The sequence below is a fragment of the Anguilla anguilla genome, chromosome 5, assembly GCF_013347855.1.
Source record: "Anguilla anguilla isolate fAngAng1 chromosome 5, fAngAng1.pri, whole genome shotgun sequence".
In the NCBI taxonomy this organism is placed as follows: domain Eukaryota; kingdom Metazoa; phylum Chordata; class Actinopteri; order Anguilliformes; family Anguillidae; genus Anguilla; species Anguilla anguilla.
Window position 1 is genome coordinate 46,528,134 of NC_049205.1, and position 20,569 is coordinate 46,548,702.

The window sequence follows — 20,569 nt, forward strand, 5'->3', positions numbered from 1 at the left end:
ACACCAATGGGTCATTTCCACTGAGTTAAAAAAATAAAAAACTAATGCCACTATAGTGAATTGTTCTGTTTCTATAATCCAGCTATTGTCATGTAAGTTTCTTCCCAATACATGATCACCCAGTTAGACATCCATTAGTACTGAGACCCACCAAAAGACTTGTTGTAGAATGTACTGTTGATATGTGATGTTGGTATGTTATCATACCTCAATCATTGTTTTGACGGGTGAACTTTTGGTCACATCAACCTTTCACAACCAAGATAAAATGGTTATCTTAATGTTCTGGGTGCAGTATGACTATGCGGTGAGGATTCACATGTAGAGAGAAGCACACCGAACAACCTTCATAATCAATTTCCCTTAAACACTTTCAAATGCAAATAAACACTTTACATTTGTTTGTGTCAGTGGGGGGTGGGGGGGGGGGGGGGAAATCACACAACTCCTTCACAGAATGGGTAATGGAGAAAGGCAGAATGCTCCTTCGCAGCACAAATGGGTGGCTGCTAACAGTTTTAAGTGTTTATGGATGTTTCTAAGGTGAGATGGTCTGGCTCAAAACAGAGTCAGAACCCTGGGTCTTTGGTCAAAACAGTTTTGCTTTCCGACAGGAACTGGGAGCCAGCCAGATACAGTTCAATGCAGTTTCTGTTTACCAGTGTGAAAAGCCCTTTATACGTGCCTAGGTTGCACATGGCAAATGGAAAGTGTTGAGAATGTAATGATAAGCAAATCTCAGAGAAAGCTAAAGCATTAATTTGCATAAATACAATAATGACAGGGAATTATTTGTACTTGGAGGAAATTAGCCAATAGTTTTAATTCAAAGTCTGACCAACTAACGGCACTCGCTCAAAAACAATTGCGGACACATCCAGGACATTATGGTCAACATTCCACCAGAATATAATTGAATGTCACTCAACCTTATTTTCACCCTTTACCCTTCTAACTTCCCATCAGCAGAGATAAGGTCTTGCAGCTGATGTGATTTTCATTGGCAAACTACGTTAACAGGACAATATTACTTTGACAATAGCGACCAAAAGCATGGCAGCCTTAACCGTCCCACAAATTTGTATTCCCATAAAATATGCCAATGCACGGTAACTGCTACTAGTACAGTTCATTACAATAAACCTGATTCAATGTCCTAAAATGTGTTTTATGCAGAATTATAAGGTCCAAAAAAATGGAGTGTGTTCCAAACCAGCCATAGGCCTGCATGCTGCTCAAAGTAACAATTGTATCGACAACGAAACGTATCCCCATTTTGTTTTTGTTCAATATATTCAATCCTTTCAAGTGTTTTATGTGAGAACAGTACTCAGTATTTCAGTGCGACAGCACTTAAAACATACATAATCCAAGATGGGGCATGTGTTGCGGTTTTTGGACTGAAAAGCTCTCATATAGAGACCCACTATCAAACAAAAAAATCTTTTTTTAATTTGTGTCCTCAGTTGAATATCAACAGAATTGTTTATTTTCAACCGCACCATTGTTAAAGTATTAAGAAACACTTCACATTCAATGTGGAAAACAAACAGCGAGGCTACAGTCTGCCATGATATAGTCTCTAATAATTGTTAGCCTACTAATCACAGTCACTGGCAACAACCTAGTCTATTTCAAATTCAAACACTTCAGGTACACAATCATATCTGACCAAGCTGTTTTTACCGTAAAGGAAATCGTTTGGAAATGGAAATCTCAGATAAAAGGTTTAGGAATGAAAATGTAATTATTACGCCTATAGTTAAGAATAAATAACATGATCAGAGATTGACCCTACCTCACGGTCAGCATAGACCTTGAAGTCTGGGTAATTTTTTAACAGTTTTTTCTACAGCCACCTATAGTCTCAGAGTAACTCTGTTACTATGTTGCAGATTTTACAACCGGGTTTAATGGATGAAGGATTCGTTAAAGCAAGAGCGGTGTGAGTGCGTGTGTGTGTGTGGAGGGGGAGGGGGTGGGGGGAAGAGTACCGCTGGGTCACTATAATCTGGGGGCCTCACTTCTAATAGGGAAAAAGCGGTCGAGCAGGGAGTGGAGCCAAAACCTACATCTCGGAAAAAAACAGTGGAGAAAAGATTGGGGGAGGGACTCGAGGCACAGAACAGCTTATTGGTAGGCAGCGGGCTGCTCTCTTGATGGATTGACTCTGAATGGATCGAATTACACCATTTGCTGTGCATCAGTTTGTTTTTCTCCTGGCATCGTCTGTGAAGCAAGTTAAGAGAGTTGCCGATTTGGTTTGCGAGCAATACACGGGGATACAAAATAACAATTCAGATGAGGTGAGTCGCGGGTTTTTGGAAAGCTACTTCTACTGCTGAAATCCGATTATTTTTCCTCGGGAAAAGCTGTGTTAACCTGAAAGGAAAAAGATTTGCCAGCACTAACGAAGTCTGTCGCAAGCGGACTATAGCCAATAGCCTACATTCTCACTTGGACTCGTGGTAAAATAAAATAAAAACAATAGTACTCAACGAGATTTTCTGTTAGGCTATATAGTATATACTAGCATATACTCAAAGAGGATATACATTAATTACCTACGTGACTCTCAGTTTTCTCAGTTTAATAAAAGGTTTTGCAAAATATTCATTTTTAACATTAATACAATTGCCCAATATCACCAATGGGATAGTTTAGGCTATATTGCTTGTTAAGTGTTTTCTGTTTTTGCAAAGTCAAAGACGGGGGGATTGTGAGGTGAGGGGGATTGGGCAGCAGCGGTACCATTTGATAAGCTTTGAAGATCAGAAGGCTGAAAATGGGCCTGGTGACGGATAGATTGACGAGTGAAAGAAAATGTTACTTTCTTTGCATCGGAATTAATTTTGAGGTTCCACAACTGGATAAAGAAAGTTCCGACTCGCAGTGAAATCGACATGAAGTCCATGTAAGATGAGTGAATCTGATCAAGCGGATTGATGAGAGAAAGAAACAGACTTCGGCATCTAACAGGACCTCACAAAGCTTTCATGAATGTTTGGGAGTCTTCAGGTAGGATGGTTGTGTTTTCGCTTCTTTTGAGATATTTTCAGCTGTGTGTGCGCGCGCGCCCGCGTGTGTGGGTGTGTTAAATTACATTGATTTTTTGTAAGTCATATAAATTGATATTTTGTATGGTGAAGGTTCACGTGTTCATTGGTTGGTGTCGTGATATGTATGGATAGGCTAGTTATTAAATATATAGTTATAAAATACCATATTTGGATATTGGCCTCGGGTTTGTGTATTCAGGTGTTGTAGGTTATTCCCAGGACTTGCAGCAGTCTAATTGAATAACAGCAGAGTAATTTGCTATACTGTATCATCGATAGAGTTTGCAGAAAAGTAGTCTATTAAATCCTTGGTTACCCGTTTTCCCTTCCAATCACTGCTGTACTGCATCTGGCGGTAAATAATTACAGAAAACAAGCTGTGGATTGCTTAATGAGGTCGCCGTACAATATTTCATTAGTCAGGAGGATTCATTTTCTATTAAAGTTTAAAGTAGCTACAATAGTTCTGATATTAGTTGTACATTGTAGACTGGATGTGCACTAATTTATCATAAATAGACATATGAGATGACGGCATGGGAAATCCTTTATTGTGGGTGGACATACAGAAATTAAGATTTTCTTTTAAGATTATAGTCTTCAAATGCACGTCGGCTATTTTGTGTACCTTGAATGTGGAGCAAACTCCAAACACTAGGCTTCTTGACGTATAACATATCGACCATAGCATCCCAGAAGAGCAGCAGATTTTTAAAACCGTACCATAACCTCCTAAAATACTATGCACTTTACCATATAGAAGTAATTACTATTATGCTGTTTTCACGTAGTATGCTCAGCAGTTCCGTTTTAAAGTTTTCATTCCGCTTACTAGTCTATAAGTAACATTTTGCCTTATAGGCTAGAGGCTACGCACTTAAAAACGAACGTAGCATATTGGCTACATCGTTTAATTATAAGTAGCCTAACCTATGCCAAAATATTTAATATAAATTATGGCAAATTCTTATTTTATATCAGCTTTCGTAATTCTCCGCCCCAATCCCAAAAGCATGTAATGGCAAGAGAATCAATTTACATGCAAATACATTACCTTTTGTCACTTTTGCCGTTCCCAAACCATTGTATTTCAAACGGACTCAAGGAATTATCACGGATCAGTGCTGAATACATAATATCACGTCCTGCACAAAAAGGATTTTCCCAAATGTATTTTAAGGATTATTCGGAATTTACAACCGTATAACGTTACCATGCAATCTGCTTTTACCCAACGATGTTATTTTTTCCCCCTATCAACGACCTTCCAACATTTAGGCTATTTTCAGTGATATCAGTAGAGAGTGCATTTAGATTGTACGTTAATGGGGGGAAAAATATTGAAAGAATTGTTTGGAAATGAACGCGTTGTCATATAAATAAGAATGTGAATTTCATGTTAATTACGTAGCTACAATTATACGAGCATGCACGCACCACTTAAACATTTGGCTTACTTGCTCATTTTAAAAGGTCTGGTGATAAGAAGCAAAATAAGTTCAGATATAGGTAAACATAATTTAAAAGCTTCATAGTGTTAATATTTGGGCTAAACAAAAAGAAATTACTTCACCCAGTAGTTCCCCTTGCTGTAGCCTACTGTTTTTTTAAAAGCAGGAGGCAGCATGTTATACTATTTGGTGTTATGATTTACAGCAAATTCTAAAACGCTGGAGATAATTCAGTAATGATCTGAATAATAGCGTACAGTTGCCCTCTGCTGCTTCAGGGAAGTAAATATTGAAATGACCTCGGGGATTAAAATTGCTCTTTAAAGGGCAGTTCTGAAGTTTATTTATTTCATTGCCCGGTGTTTGCCGCACCTATTGTTAACCAGCCGCGATTAGCATTTTAACAACCCCAAAGTGAACTTCTCCCTGTTCTGTATAACTCGACATTGTGAAGGAGTCATCAATCACCTTGTCACTGACCACAACAGGCTCCCTGGCCCTGTAATCTTCTGAGGCTTCATCGTGATCATCGGACTGTTAACAATACAGCTGGCCGTGGCAATTTCCCTCTTCCACACTGCTGACGCCATTGTCTGGCCATAGTAACTAAAGTTAACACCCAGAACATGAAGTTTCTATTGTGTTGTCCCACCCGGCAATGCCGAACACGTTCATTAGATGACACACCTGCAGCACAAGGTTTTTTGTGGGGTATTGAGATGGTGAGTTCTGGTGTGAAAACTCTCCCACCCATTTGTGCTGTTCTCACGAAGGTGGGCGGGGCTGCCATTTAGCAGTAGAGCCAAGTCCCTTTGCCAGAGATTTAAAAGAAACAAGTTCAAACCCCTCGCATCTAATCCTTGAGCAAAGACCAAAACATTATGTGTTCTTATTATTTAAGTAGAAGCGGAGTAATCATTTTACCACCACTGCTGAAGTTCATTCTGATGTGGTGTCAGAGTTCTCCTCTAAACAGGCTGGGATTGCTTTCTAAAAACCTTAGATTTTGACAACACAGTGATGTTGTACATTCAATTTAACAGCCTCTCCCTCCAGTGCTTCAAAGGAGCATTAAATCTTTCCTTAATACTGCACAAAAGTAAGAGGCCTGAAAACCAATTTGCCAGTTATCTGATTTCATGTTCAGTGGTTTTATTGCAGAGCATGGAACAGGATGACAACAAAAGTGACCCAAGAAATGACAGCAGTTGTTCAGCCATGAGGAGCCTTCATGTTGCAAAAGACAAAAAATGATATATTGCTCCTATTGTTTACTATTTTTTATATATTTTTTGCAGCAATCTCTGCTGCAAGACATCACTGCAAGAATGCAGTGGTAGGTCTATTGCAGGCAATGACCTACCAAGCGAAAATCACAAGCTTGCAATTCCAACCAAATGTTGGAGCCAAATTTCCTTGAGCCTTGTGAAACTAAGCCAACATCAACTGAGAAATTGCGTGAGTGAAGAACATTGAAAAATCCTGTAATAACAAAGCAATTTTAGAGCGATTGTAGGGAAATGCTAAACAGTAACATGTTGCGTGACACTGCCTTGAATCTTAGGATTTGCTGAGGCCCATGCACTTGAGGGCAAGAATTAGAAACCGTACCAAGATACTCCATTTAAGAAAACATTGTTCTTACTATGGACTGAATAGTAATTTGAGCATTTGACCTCTGTACGTCTCCTTTTCTGTATTGTGTTAGGTTACATGTGAATCCCAGGCTCCTCCCATTTTATAACTCTGTTATAAAATCAAGCAACAATAGCCTTGCACCTACTGTTCCAGTTTTAATGTGATCATGAATAATGAATGGCAGAAATGCATTGGGACTGTGGGGGGTAGCTGGTTCACTTTAAATCTTGTGGCGTTATTGACTTTATATCAAGAAAATTCTTTTTAAAAAACCAATATAATTCCTAATACAGCTTATAAGTGTAGCATTTTGGCATTTTTACAACCTGTATTGATTTTCCTGGCAATAGATTAGCATTCTCTCATGACGCATCTCCTTCGGTTCCCCTGATTTAGTTAAAATGCATGCGCTGCTTAGTGCTGCACTTCTTTATAGATCCATGGTTTTTTGGTAACTTTGTTAAAAAGTTGCTCTCTCCTCAGTTGCATTGACTTCAATTAAATTAGAATCTACATTGCCTTTGCTGGACATTTTGTTGCTAGGCTACTGAAAACATAATCTCTCAAGCGTGGCTCTAATGGGGAGAAATCCTGTCTCTGTAGAAGATGCCCAGTGTACTGTACATCCTCATTGAATAAAGGGATCAATTGAGTCTTGCGCAAAGCGAACGACTCCACAGACCCTATGCTAATGCCTTCATAAATGAGACCGGAGAGCTGCGTGAAACAGGTGTGGCGCACGTGCTCTCTTGACCTTTCCGACGCATGAAAACTGCTCTGCCCCATCCATACCGCTAAAAAGGCATTAATGTTTGACATTAACGCATACGGAACGGCTGAACCCTTCGCCGCATCCTCCGCCCCCCGATCCATCGGATCCCTAAGTGGATCGGCGGTCGATGCTCGCCGCGGACTGCGAGCAGGTGCGCGCCGGAGCTAATTGAAAAAGCGTCGATGCTGACGAGCCAGGCGTGCCCGCGAGCGCCGCTCATCAGCGCTGCGCCAGGCCTCTATCTGCGGCGCCGCACGCGGCCCAGCTAATCCGTTTTCTTGGCTGTTTGTTGTCCCCCACTGTAAACCGCTCACATCCATTCGGGGCCGCTTCCCCATGAATAATTTGTTTGCCTTATAAATATTTTACTGTACAATGTTCATTAATATGCACACGGTTGGTCTCCAACCACCGTTACCCCGGGACATGGCCCAGCCATGCCGGAGTCACCGGAGTCAGGCTTTAAGGCTGGCATCGAGCGCAGAGGCTCGAATCCGCGCTGCCGCAGAAGCATCTCTGGGTTAATCTCTGGGACAGAGCTGCAAATGTTGTGCGCCGTATTGATAACAATGGGTCACCTCTAAACTGCCGCTCCGCAAATGCTTAGAAAAAGAGTACGCGCGTGCTTTACACATTTCCAAAACAAATGAGACATTTGCTGACCATGCATCCCTGTAGTGAGTGGTACACACTTCCTCTTTCACTGCTCTTTGTCTGAAGGAACCCACCACCCACACTTCTCTTGATTTGACAGGGTGTAACAATATATCATAGACAGTTACTCATGCCGGGCCTCTTAGTGAAAAATTAGCACCTGTCAGGTCACAGGCAGAAATGTTACCCGCAGTCGGGATTGACGGGAGCACAAGGTTGGCGGTTATCTTCCATAAGTAAGCAGCTGGTGAGATGAACGTGGGAAGGTCATTCGGGTGGGGCGAGAGCGGGAACAGGAGAATAGTCTCCGGCCGCCCTCGGCATTCCCCGGTGTCCCTGTGCTTTTTCCGCAGGTAGCATCGACAGTTTTGCGGAACAGGAAGTGTCAGCTCTCTGCGTGAGCCATGGGCCCGAGAGCACAGCTCCTCCTCAGCTTGGTGCTTCTGGCGGCTTCGCACGTCTGGGCGGTCAGCTTTCCTGAAGACAGCGTTCCCATTGACACCATAGACTACCACTGTAAGTGCTGCCTCTGGATGAGAACCTAGCATGCAGAAGGGCACCAGAGGTGCCGTCTGCTGTCACATCGAGTTCAGTCAGGCAGTTGGCAGAAACTCAGAATAGCTACTGTACAGGAGCTCACCCAGGGGCACTATTTTTATGTGTTTTTTTTCCTTATGTTCTGGACAAGTGACAGTGACTGTAATATTTCCTCTCATCTGTCAGTATGAAAAGTTAACGCGTTAAAGGAGAGTATATGCATGCATACAAATGCCCGAGTCTTCAGCGTGAATATCAAGAGAACCAAAAGTGGTTCCTGTGATATAGTGTGAGGAAATACAAAAAAAACTGCTGACACAGTTAATGCAAGGCATTCAATGTGTCAGTGTTGTATTCTTTAATATTCAGTACATTACTGAGGGATTTCTTTAAAGCCGTTACACATAGCTAACTATACGGCTAATCAATACTCCCTATCGACTCCGCAGCCCTGTAATCCCCAATATTGCTGCTACTCATTCCCCTGCAGACTCAAAGCAGTATCCGGTATTTAGAGGGCGTCCAGCAGGCAATGAATCTCAGCACAGGCTGGACTTTCAGCTGATGACAAAAATTCAAGACACGCTCTTCATTGCCGGAAGGTAAATCTTAATGCTCTTAATTGTATTGAAAACTGGAAACATTTGCCCAGTGATATGTACCAACGCTTGATTTACAGGGTGATTTGTATCACATGGCAGATTGGGCGGCCATTGCTTTTTTTGGCAGGGTTTAATAATTAAATGGTTTGTCCGTGTCGCAGGCATTGAAATTTATGGTTGTATTTTCCTCTTTCAACAGAGACCAGGTGTACTTGGTAAGCTTGCGAGAGACATACAGAACCGAGATCATACCTTACAGGGTGAGTTTATGCTCTGATTTTCTCCTTAAACACACCAAAGTTAACAGCTAAAGAAAGAATAACTGTGCTTCTAGATAAGTAGCTGGAATCAGTGATCATTGTAGTTTCTCTTCTGAAATCACAGAAATTAACGTGGCGATCCGGCCCAGGAGACCGAGAAACATGTGCCATGAAGGGGAAGCATAGAGTAAGCTACCATTCCACTGGCTTGTTCCCACTTGTTTTATTTTCCATGGAAAGAAATCTGATATCCAAAGATAATTGTGCCCAATCAGTTTTGTAATAAGTCTTCCCCCCTCCCCCACCCCTCTCTTTTCTGCCTCTTAGGATGAATGCCATAATTTTATTAAAGTTCTGGTACCTAGAAATGATGATCTTGTGTTCATCTGCGGCACAAATGGCTTTAACCCCATGTGCAGATACTACCGGGTGAGTCAACGGCTTCGTCTTTTCTTTTTCTAGCTGATTACCTTTTCCCATTCTGTGGGAATTCTGCAGTTTATTTTGTGTGTGTGTGTGTCTCCTATGGAACACTGTTCAAACATGATAAAAAGTAGTTTAACAACATGTCGCATATGCCTTCATTTTTCTCTGCAGTTGGATAACCTGGAATTTGACGGAGAGGAAATAAGTGGCTTGGCGAGGTGCCCATTCGATGCCAAGCAGACCAACGTGGCCCTCTTTGCTGGTATGGAAAACTCCGCTAATTACGAGTGACGAATGGTCGTTTCCATCATTGTGGGGGGTTTGGGCTGAAAGCATGGAGGCCCCATGACTGCCAAGCCCCAGATCAGAGGCATTAATCACCTTTTTTGCCACAACGAGCGGTGTGCGTCAGGTCCCCACGACGACAACCGCCCGGAAAGTGCTGCCATTAATAAACGCTCAAGTGTTTTTAAAAGCTACAAGCACATACTGAGAAAATGTGCAAGCGCTTGCCCAGCACACAAATTACAGCAGCCTTTACCTTGCCTCGTTCCAGACGGGAAGCTTTACTCAGCCACGGTGGCGGACTTCCTGGCCAGCGATGCAGTCATCTATCGCAGCATGGGGGATGGGTCTGCCCTAAGAACCATCAAGTATGACTCAAAGTGGTTAAAAGGTAAAATATATATTTTTTTTTTATACACATCTGCACTTTTGCAGTTACAGACTTCGGCTACAGCGCACACCAAGCTGAAAGGACACAGGAAGTTAAACGGCCTTGCAGAACTCGTTTATATTGTATTTGTGTGGGTCTTTGTTCCAGTCCCTGACCTTTCTTACAATACACTGAGCAGTCAGCTGTATCAGAATGTCTGGAGGACAGAGAAAATCTCTCTCATTGATGTGTAATGCTGTACTCCACTATCTGGGTCAACATCGAGCCAGTTTGGCTCAACCGTTACTGTGAATCTGTCTGACGTGAAGCAAATAATTTATTTTGGTCAAAATGCTAACAATTTTTTTCCTCCCCTCAGAACCACACTTCCTGCATGCCGTGGATTATGGGAATTATGTGTATTTCTTCTTCAGGGAAATCGCAGCTGAGCACAATAACTTGGGAAAGGTAAGATTTGAATAATGAATACCAATACCAGCAAGGAAATACAGGCGCAGTATCAAATATTTCATAGTTTTTGCTGCAGTTGTAAATAAATAAAATAAATAAAAATAACCACCTGCTTTGTATGCCTAACTCTGAGCTTTTCCGCAGACCTGTTTTGTGGTAATATATGGTTCCCTGAAGGCATTAGTATGCCGTCTACTCCCTGCTGATCAGTTGAAATTTACCAATACAACATGGGGTGCATGGCTCTCCAACAGGTTTTAAGCGCTTTCCCTTGACCAGAAGTTAATAAATATTTCAGCCAAGCTAATGTGGAGGATGATACCTGTGCTGTGATATAGATTTGCCACGGTTAATTATTAAACCGGTTACGCACGGTTAATTTATGACCTTAAACCCCGTTCGTTCCCCCGTTTTGCGAAAAAAACTGAGCGAAGGGATTTGCATGTTGAATTTGATTTGAGCGTCAGGCTTAGTCGCCCTCCAAGTACCCAGCCTCTCAGGTAAAGGCAGTCTCAGTTGGACCACTTAGCTGGTCCCGGATATAAAAAAAATATAAAAAAACAACAACATTCGACACAAGGGCAGGAAGAGCTTTGCTCCACCATGTATTATTCAGAAGCTGGAAGTGTTTTTCGTGTCGAAATTGATGATTCCGGGACATTTCCTTTTTTTTTAACGTTCGGGTCTTTCAGGCGGTGTATTCCCGGGTGGCGCGCATATGCAAGAACGACGTGGGCGGGTCCCAGCGCGTGCTGGAGAAGCACTGGACCTCCTTCGTTAAGGCGCGCCTAAACTGCTCTGTTCCGGGGGAGTCCTTTTTCTATTTCGACGTCCTGCAATCCATCACCGACATAATAGAAATCAACGGAATCCCTACTGTGGTCGGCGTGTTCACCACGCAGCTGAACAGGTAAGAAAAATACCTCTGAGAAAGGCGCTCGCTTTTTATCGTCTGCTCAGACGACGGAGCCTCCTTTATTCGATTCATTTGCGTTTAACCGACGCTATGACCGAAATTCGTTTTGTTACGTCGCAGCATTCCCGGCTCGGCGGTCTGCGCGTTTTCGATGGCGGACATCGAGAAGGCGTTCAGAGGCCGGTTCAAAGAACAGAAGACGCCCGACTCCGTGTGGACGGCTTTTCCGGAAGAGCGCTTGCCAAAGCCCAGGTACACGCGATGGCGTGACACAATAGCGTTTCGCTTTTGGTTTCGGGTAAATAATTCATGGGCGATAACTGGATGCGCTGCATTTTTAACCGGGCCTCTTGTGGACGCCATATGCACGCAGGTGTACCTTTACCAGTGCGTGGCACTTGCCTTGCCCCCTCTGTTATCGGTCCTAATAAGCAGCTGACCCTGTTGTCCCCGGAGAGCGCGAGGGGAATAATACGCCCTGTGTTCTTTTCAGGCCCGGCTGCTGTGCGGGACACGGCTCGGCAGAGGCGTACAAAACCTCCATTGATTTCCCGGACGAAACCCTGCTCTTCATCAAATCTCACCCTCTGATGGACACCGCCGTGCCGTCTGTCAGCGAGGAGCCCTGGTTCACCAAGACTCGCGTCAGGTGAGACGTGCTCCTCCGCAACATAAGGTTCCCCCCGGTTGTTCAAAGGAGGGGAAAATTGCTAACCTGAACATTGGAGAATTTACAGTGAGCCGGCTTGTTTATTACAGGTATTGGAGAATTTACAGTGAGCCGGCTTGTTTATTACAGGTACTGGAGAATTTACAGTGAGCCGGCTTGTTTATTACAGGTACAGGCTGACCGCCTTGGCTGTTGATAATTCGGCCGGCCCCCACCAGAACTACACGGTGGTTTTCATTGGCTCTGAGGCCGGCGTGGTCCTCAAGGTCCTGGCGAAGACTTTGCCCTTCTCCATGAATGAAAGCGTCTTTCTGGAGGAGATTGACGCATTCAACCGAGCCAAGTACGTCCACCACCAATATGTACTTCGTGGTATTCCAGCTTCAGTTTTATGTGGAAGCATTTCCACGCCAAAATTCAAATGAAAATGCAAATCCGCAATCGCATGAAACAAAAACCATGGCATAATTCAAATGAAAATGCAAACGGTCACTTTGCATTTTCAAGTTTTCATGATGATACAATGGAAGCATTACTATTTTTCATTTCAACGTGAAAATGAAACGATAAATGGTCAATTGAATTACTATTTCATTTTTGTTGTGGATAAAATAAGTGGTTACAATAAGAAACTGCTGTTTCAAATGTGGTTTGTCATTTACATTTCAAGTATGACAGGGTTGTGTCATAGAGATTGAGAAATGTAATGTGTAATGGACTGCATTAAAATTTTCTAATTGCCAGATAAAGTGCATACACTAAATTGAAAATGAAAATGCAATGTAGGCGTTTGCATTTCCATTTGAATTTTGGCGCGGATATGCTTCCATAGTTTTAGGGCTGTGATTTCTGTGTTATTAAACAGAGACGTACTTGTAGCCCTGTTCAGTAGATTACTGCATCAGTCTGGGAAGCAGCAGACAGGAGGTTTTAATTTAAGCGAGGTAAACGGGTCTAATTGGCCTGCCCTGCTCTCGATCCCAGGTGCCTGTACAACAGCGAGGAGGACCGTCGCATCATGTCTCTCCACCTGGACAAAGAGACCCAGGGGCTGTTCGTGGCCTTCCCCGGCTGTGTGGTCAGGCTCCCTCTCAGCCGCTGCGAACGACACGGCTCCTGCCACAAGTGAGTCCACCCGGCCCCGTTCTCAGCAGCAGGCCGCGGTCACGGCAGCTGAAGCCTTACCGCTTTCAATGCCCTCGTGTTTAATGTGTATAATGTCAGAGAACCGCATCCTGCCTTTGGACAATTGGCCACAGGATGTTAATATATTTTTAATGTTTAACCTACGCAAGCGACATGTAGCCATGCTGATGGGGTTGTACTGTGAAACACAGGTCCTGCATCGCGTCACGTGATCCGTACTGTGGGTGGATGCCGCACGGGGCCTGTGAAACTCTCCAGCCGGGCGTGCTGTAAGTACATGCATTTCCCCATTCACCAGCACACATCTGTGCTCCACAGATAATACATGCCACGCGCTCTTCAGTTTCACATTAAGTGAAAAATCTGATTAATACATCTTGTGCTGTGCTCTCTCTGCTGAACAGATCCGGGTTCGAGCAGGACGTGGAGTATGGCAACACTGTGCGACTGGGCGACTGTCATGGTGAGACTGTCACAGCCATGTCATGTTTGGTGACACCATTAGCTTGCAGTATCACACAAATAACCTCTCAACCACATTCCTCTGTGGGGAATCCTAACAAACACATTTACACATCTGACTAATAGCACATAAGCATTCAACGCAGTGCTGGCACAAGAGATTCACGAGGCTGAACTATTCGACCAGAACAATTGGCAATTAAAAATGTACTCAGTATGTACAACTGGGCATGCAAATACACAGCTAATGAATTTCCCTTTTAATAATTTAATTATAAAGTTACATTTATTTTGGGCTTTATTTTTTGACCATCTTACACTGATTTATTTCTTGTTCCTTTTAAATCTTTTAGAATTTTTGGCTACTACACCTACGCCAGATTACAAATCATTTGGCGACCCAACATCTGGTTAGTTTTTTCCAATTGATTTCTTACCCCTTGAGTTCAGCATATTTCAACCCTCTCTGCTCCTTCTCTGCTGCTGCCCATTCTCCATCTTTAATAAGCCCCCACCCTTTCATCTCATTGACATCGACACTGTAGTGACAGAGCTGCCATTTCATCGCTGTCCATGTGAATGTGAACCATTTCATCACTGACCCGACCTCACTCCCATTTTCACCAACATCTGCTGTGCTGCTAGCCACTCGTTAGGCCTGTTCTGTCTGCACCATGTCATCACTGTTTGGACAGCCATCTCAGCCTTCAGCTGGCAGAAAATTCCTTCCCCTTTTCCAATGAAAAAACCCTTTGTTCCAAACCATAGAAAATCCATGGCAAAATGTCATTTTGACAATATAATTTCAAATAGTCCTTTAAATGAAAGCATAATCAATGGTTTTGAGCTTGGGAAGGTTCAGGGGATAAAAAGATTTTGATTAGGATTTGTTCTGGCATCTATTATAAAACTCTCGCTGAAACCTCAACTCACCATTTTCAACAGTCCCATTCCTTTTAGTTTAGCAGCGTTTCGTACATGTGCTGTGTAAAACAGTCGCTGAAACTAACCCACATCCGTCGGTCCTGTCTGCTAACCTGGCTGTTAACGGTATGCCTCGTCCACTGTGATCACCGTTTGTTAACAGTTTGTTTGTCGCCACAGACGTGGAGTTGTCATCACCGTCAGTCACAACAGCGGCATCTGGCCGCACACAGTCACCTCAAATCATTGCCACACAGACACCTGAACCGTTTGGTTCGAGGAAATTTGTCCTCCAAGACGATCCAGCCACTTCACATTCTTTTGACTCATTACCAGGTATCCTGGATGGTAAGGCCTTTTCTGGGAATGCTCTATAGCTGAATGAAATCCTGAACGGTGCCCGCCATTTTCAGACGGGGCACAGAATACAGATGCGTGCGCTGCTCTGTTACTCTGTCGTGTGCACTTGCTGGAATATGCTGATACATTCGACTTCCTGCCCCAATCTTGTGTGAAGATTTTCAGGGGAAAAAAATCAAATGTGTAATTGTGCTTTTTCATAAAACTGTACACCCTACGGTGTTAAGTTCATTTGTATGATTTCAGCCACCTATCCAGGATTTCCATCAGCTAAGACAGCAGTGATTTCCCCCCCTATTTTTGTTTATTTATGTTTGATCATTTTTGCTCATTCATATTTGTGGTTTATTTATGCACTTATGAATGTATGTCGCTGTGAATTATTTTCCATTCTGAAATATGGTTTCTCTTTCTTTATGCTTTCCTTTCTGTGACCTAGCCTCTCAGTGCCATGAGAGGAATCTAACTTCTAGTTCTCCAGAATTTTTTCCAAAGGCCTTGCCATTAATAAGCCCAACTCAGTTATTGTTTTAGCAAATTTTAGAACTGTACTGCAAGATGACTAACTCCTTAAAAATGTCTGTGGTTACTAACAAAACTCATAACATTGTAATCCAGTTTCCACCAAGTAGGAAGTAAACTCCGCTCCCCTTCAACCATCTCAAGTCCTCTGTATAGATTACACGATGCATTCCAACTTCTACATTTCTGCTTGCTGGATAATCTGATGAAATGTGTTTTTCTTTCCATAATAACAGGAAAAACTAACCCCGTTCCCAGAATAGCATGTTATTCTGAAAAGCAGACGTTACTCCTGTGGGACATGGAATCATTCAATATTCACCTGCGTAGTAGCTTCATATGAAACCACACTGTTCCTAACACTTGACTAAAATAATTCCTTTTTAAAAAAAAAAAAGTATTTCCCTACTTTCTAACACTCCTGCAAACAAATCCTCTCTGCCTTGCGTACCTGCCTGAGAGGTATTCTAAAATGACAACTAGACATTCATGGGTCATAAGATTCTTTAAGAATATACTTATTTTTTGAGCACATATTACATGTGTAAATTTCTCAATGTCAAAATATATATGCCCTCTTCTTAAATTCCGTATTCTGTGATTAGTGGATGGTATCCAGAATATTTAATTCTGTATATTAAAATATATGCTTTTTTCTGGTGTATCTGGAAAAAAAACCCAAATGACGATGAAAAGGGGATGTAAATTCTTTAACTGTGATCTTTGATATGAAATTGTGCATTCCAGGTGTTTGGGAGGTGCAGTCAGGGGAATCCAACCAGATGGTGCACATGAATGTCCTGATCACCTGCGTGTTTGCGGCTTTCCTGCTGGGGGCGCTCATCGCAGGAATGGTGGTCTACTGCTACCGCGACGCCTTCTTACGGAAGCCCAGGAAGATCCACAAGGATGCAGAGTCCGCCCAGACCTGTACTGACTCTGCTGGCAGCTTTGCAAAGCTCAACGGCCTGTTCGACAGCCCCGTGAAGGAATACCAGCAGAACATGGATTCTCCCAAGCTATACACTAACCTACTGAGCAATGGGAAAGACGTGGTATCAAACGGAGAAACGAAGACGATGATACTGAGCAGCCAGTGTCAGCCACCAGAGCTGGCGGCCCTCCCGACGCCAGAGTCCACGCCTGTTCTTCAGCAGAAGAGCCTGCAGCCCACCATAAAGAACCAGTGGGAGAAGGCCCACAGCAAGATCAACGGTCCTCGCCGGGATTCTCCACCGAAAAGCCCCCAGTACTTTCCCTCCAGCCCTCCCCCGCACTCCCCGCTGGGACACGCCCACATCCCTAGCGCCGTGGTCCTTCCCAACGCCACTCACGACTACCGGGCCTCCTTTACAAACGCGGCGGACATGCTGCGCTCCGAGAGGAAGGTCCAAAACGCAGACCAGCCCAGATCTGGCAGGAAGGATCACAGGCGCTCCGTGGACGCGCGGAATACACTGAATGACCTGTTGAAACATTTTAACGACAGCGGCAATCCGAAAGCCATTATGGCGGACATGCCCAAGTCCCGGCAGAACATGATGCTGGACCCCATGATGAGCATGACGGAGATACCGCCCAAAGTCCCCAGCAGGGAGGCATCGCTGTACTCCCCCTCCTCGTCCCTGCCCAGGAACAGTCCCACGAAAAGGGTTGATGTGCCAACCACACCAACTACGCCAACAGGACAAATGAACACTTTAGAAAGACAGAGGGGCTACCACAGGAACTCTTCACAGAGGCATTCCATATCAGCCCTTCCCAAAAACGTGAACTCGTCAGGTGGGGCCGTCGTATCGCGGCAGCCCAGCATGAACAGAGGGGGGTACATGCCTCCCGCACCCCCTTCCCGGCTGGACTCGCACGGGGTGTCCATGGGGGTCCACCAACAGCCCTCTGTTTCCAGACAGAGCAGTTACAGTGGGCACGGCTCTCTCCCCCGCACGGGGGTCAAGAGGACGCCCTCTTTAAAACCAGACGTTCCCCCAAAACCCAACGGGTTTGTTCCACAGACTACACAAATGAGGGTAGTGAACAAATACAGTTACTGAAAAGTGCGCACAGCTGGTTTCACTCTGTCGAAGAGCTGACGGCTTTAAGGTTAAGGCCTGGGGAGGGTTTTCTGATGTTGCTGAAGTCCCAACTGACTGCACGTTTTGAAAAGGGAAATTACAAGTGGCCAAAGAAGCTACTTTGGGCAGTGTCTCATCCTTGTTTCAATTTACATCTTTGAAAGTGTAAACCACAGGCCCATTCAAAAGTATTCTTTTTCTGCCCGAGGACACAGGTTGGTCCTGACATCGGTTGTGTTCGTGTATCTAGAGTGACAGAGAACAAACGGCATGAAGGAACTTGATTGTTCATTTTATGCAGGCTTGCCATTCCGGCATTACCGATTTAACACGCAAGAATACTTGAAGAATGAGTTTCATTACTCACTGCCACTGAGCACTGTCTTCCCATTAAATGTGAACACTCACTAAACGAGAACAAATGTATGCATTTGTCAAGCTGGGCATAAAGTCTAAAACATTAAACGTAATATATATGTGGAATCGCAAACACATGATCTTGATGAAAAATGCATCTACGGATGATTGTAGCAGAGACATTTCTTTTGGGGCCGAATACTGGCCTCAAAATGAAGGCTAGTCCTGTGTGTAACGTTCACACAGGAAATGGAATGCACTTATAATGTCTGTTGTGCAGTCAGTCGGTTAAAAATGAGAACAACTTGTTAGTCGTAAAACAACTACTTTCTAAGGTACATTAATATTAGGTTTTTATGGACATTAATGGACATTTTGTGGAAATTCATGTACAGACATTAATCGTGGGGGTTTAGCTGTACGTGCTATGAATGTCCAGGGTGCCTACTTGGACTACAGTTTTAACTCACTGGGAAATTACTAAACGTATTTGCTGCTATTGGTTAATATGACAATGTTGTTTGTGCATTTTGGACTCAAAAGCATTGCTTCCATTTAGCTCTGGTTGTCTTGCGTGTGCATTTTGGTTCTTGAGGTGTCAGGTCCCTGATCTGCAGCTACATTATTTAATGAAATGTTCATCAGCAAGGTCATTATGACCTTGCCATCTTTGTGGGTGAGCATGTGGTTTCAAGGGAGTCTCTGATAGTTCCATGAAAAATGCTGATGCCGGTCATTTCATAAACAGCCTGGGTGAGTCGAAGTAGGACCAGAGGTGGCGTTTCCCCAGAGAGTCTTGGTCTTGCCTGGACTGCATGGCTGCCATGTGTTTTTGAATTGAGGCTCATCTTTGAGGAACCTCAGACAGTGCATCTCTGTATGCCAAAATGCATGTCTGTCACTATAGCCTTTGTCTCTGTGTGTCACTGAGAATTAAAAACAAACGGAACTACATTTGTAATGATTCTAGTTTTCTGCAAAGGGAAGAAGATACTATATTTGGTTTCCTGAAACATGAGCAAACTCAGCAGCTAGACAAACGATAATTGTGCAATCGTTAAGAGTAACCAGTGTGTCCTGAACAAAAGTCATGCTGGTAATGACAATATTGTGTACATATATAAATATTAAAAAATATAAATATTTTTTAGGCGAGTTTACCTGAATCTGTGCATTGTGTGCCTTATTCAATTAATGATCGTAAATGTAGAAACTGTTCATTTTTCTTGAACATTATGCATTGTGTTCTCTAGGGTACAGTGAGAAATTGGAGGGGGCTATGTAGAGTGTTCTACTCTCAAAACTACAGGTTTGAGGAAATAAGAGCCAATTTAGTGACAAACATTACATTTCAGGATACGAGATCAGTCTAAATCATGATGGCCTCACTTAATTGACCTAAAGTTTATTTTACAGGCTTCCCTTGTCATACACCACTTTACTATGCACAGTCCTTGTGCTTAAACAGGGTGCTAACACTGAGGTGCCATGCAGCGGGTGAGTTATAATAATTGGTTATAATAAGTGTTCCTTTTCATGCTGAACCGTTAGCCTGGTGGATTTGGATTTGTACGTGAAATTGCGGAAATGGTGTTTCAGTTAATTTGGTTAATTTTAGTACTTGTAAAGGTCGGTGTAACAAAGAGAAATTAAGTTAAATGGATACATGTACAGTCTGAACAGGTTCATTGTTAATGCACTCAGTAGGCCAGAGAGATGAGATGGTGGACTTTTTCAATTTGGTACACAAAAAAAGTATATTCAGTTCAATTATTGAAGAGGCCATTGCCACATTTCAGTATCTTACAGTTAACTTGTACTTAAACTGAGATGACGGTTGTCTGTATGAACCCAAAGTTATATTTTGTTTACAAACAATGATTGTATTTTTTAAAATGCCTATTCGTGAAGTTGGATGTCACTACCTGCAATTAACCAGTTTTTGTACGGAGAAAGAGCCGTACAGGTATTTGATCCTAGGAAGTCTGTATTGTTAACCTGCCTTGTATATTGCCGTATGAATACAGTCTTCATTCTGATTTCTTCAAGCCTTTACATTTCAGTTGCAATGCTTTGTGTGCAAATAAACAAGAAATTGTCAACATTTCATTTTTTTTTTAAATACTGTGCAAATTTACAGATGGAAAACGGTTGTATGTTTTACAGAGTATTTTAATGTGTAGATATGTTGTAAACTTGTACTGTGAATGTGTAAATAATTTCCGCTTACTGGTTTTGGATTTTTTCTTTTTGTCCATTTTGGTTTTTTAACACGGCATGTATAGTTGAAATAAACATAACTGCACAGAAAGTTTAGCTCTAAAAGATGATGCCTTTTAAGATTTCATAAGCAGGGCATTCACAACTTGAGAAATTAATCTCAGGATTACAATTTAATGTCTGCAGGTAATGACTTCATGTTCCTTTTGCTCAGTACATGCTAGGTGGATACTACAACATATCATGTAGTTATTGATTTTTCTGAACATTTACCCTGGATGACTTTTTACATATTGTCTATTTACATAAGTGGATATTTTACTGGACAATTCCAATGAAGTGTATGGCTCACAGTTATGCTTCATCCTAAACTCAAACCTGCAATTTTTAGGTGG

At 42.9% G+C, this 20,569-nt stretch overlaps 1 protein-coding gene across 7 annotated transcripts in view; it reads left to right on the forward strand.

The window, feature by feature from the left end:
- Window positions 1–20,259, forward strand: part of sema6dl (sema domain, transmembrane domain (TM), and cytoplasmic domain, (semaphorin) 6D, like) — a 76,711-nt gene extending 56,452 nt beyond the window's left edge. The window contains exons 1-20 of one of the 7 annotated variants that reach the window (XM_035418522.1): window positions 2,037–2,306; window positions 2,858–3,018; window positions 7,928–8,090; window positions 8,602–8,713; window positions 8,913–8,973; window positions 9,098–9,160; window positions 9,301–9,402; window positions 9,571–9,661; window positions 9,956–10,075; window positions 10,434–10,522; window positions 11,218–11,435; window positions 11,562–11,693; window positions 11,935–12,090; window positions 12,281–12,454; window positions 13,096–13,236; window positions 13,449–13,526; window positions 13,662–13,720; window positions 14,073–14,129; window positions 14,824–14,991; window positions 16,273–20,259. In XM_035418522.1, the coding sequence (XP_035274413.1) occupies window positions 7,979–8,090; window positions 8,602–8,713; window positions 8,913–8,973; window positions 9,098–9,160; window positions 9,301–9,402; window positions 9,571–9,661; window positions 9,956–10,075; window positions 10,434–10,522; window positions 11,218–11,435; window positions 11,562–11,693; window positions 11,935–12,090; window positions 12,281–12,454; window positions 13,096–13,236; window positions 13,449–13,526; window positions 13,662–13,720; window positions 14,073–14,129; window positions 14,824–14,991; window positions 16,273–17,576 (3,237 nt within the window). In that variant the 5' untranslated portion in view covers window positions 2,037–2,306; window positions 2,858–3,018; window positions 7,928–7,978 and the 3' untranslated portion in view covers window positions 17,577–20,259. Of the gene's footprint in view, window positions 1–2,036; window positions 2,307–2,857; window positions 3,019–7,927; window positions 8,091–8,601; window positions 8,714–8,912; window positions 8,974–9,097; window positions 9,161–9,300; window positions 9,403–9,570; window positions 9,662–9,955; window positions 10,076–10,433; window positions 10,523–11,217; window positions 11,436–11,561; window positions 11,694–11,934; window positions 12,091–12,280; window positions 12,455–13,095; window positions 13,237–13,448; window positions 13,527–13,661; window positions 13,721–14,072; window positions 14,130–14,823; window positions 14,992–16,272 lie in introns of those variants that run through there. The other 6 variants (XM_035418520.1, XM_035418523.1, XM_035418521.1 and 3 more) reach the window with 6 other exon arrangements.
- Window positions 20,260–20,569: the final 310 nt, after the last annotated feature.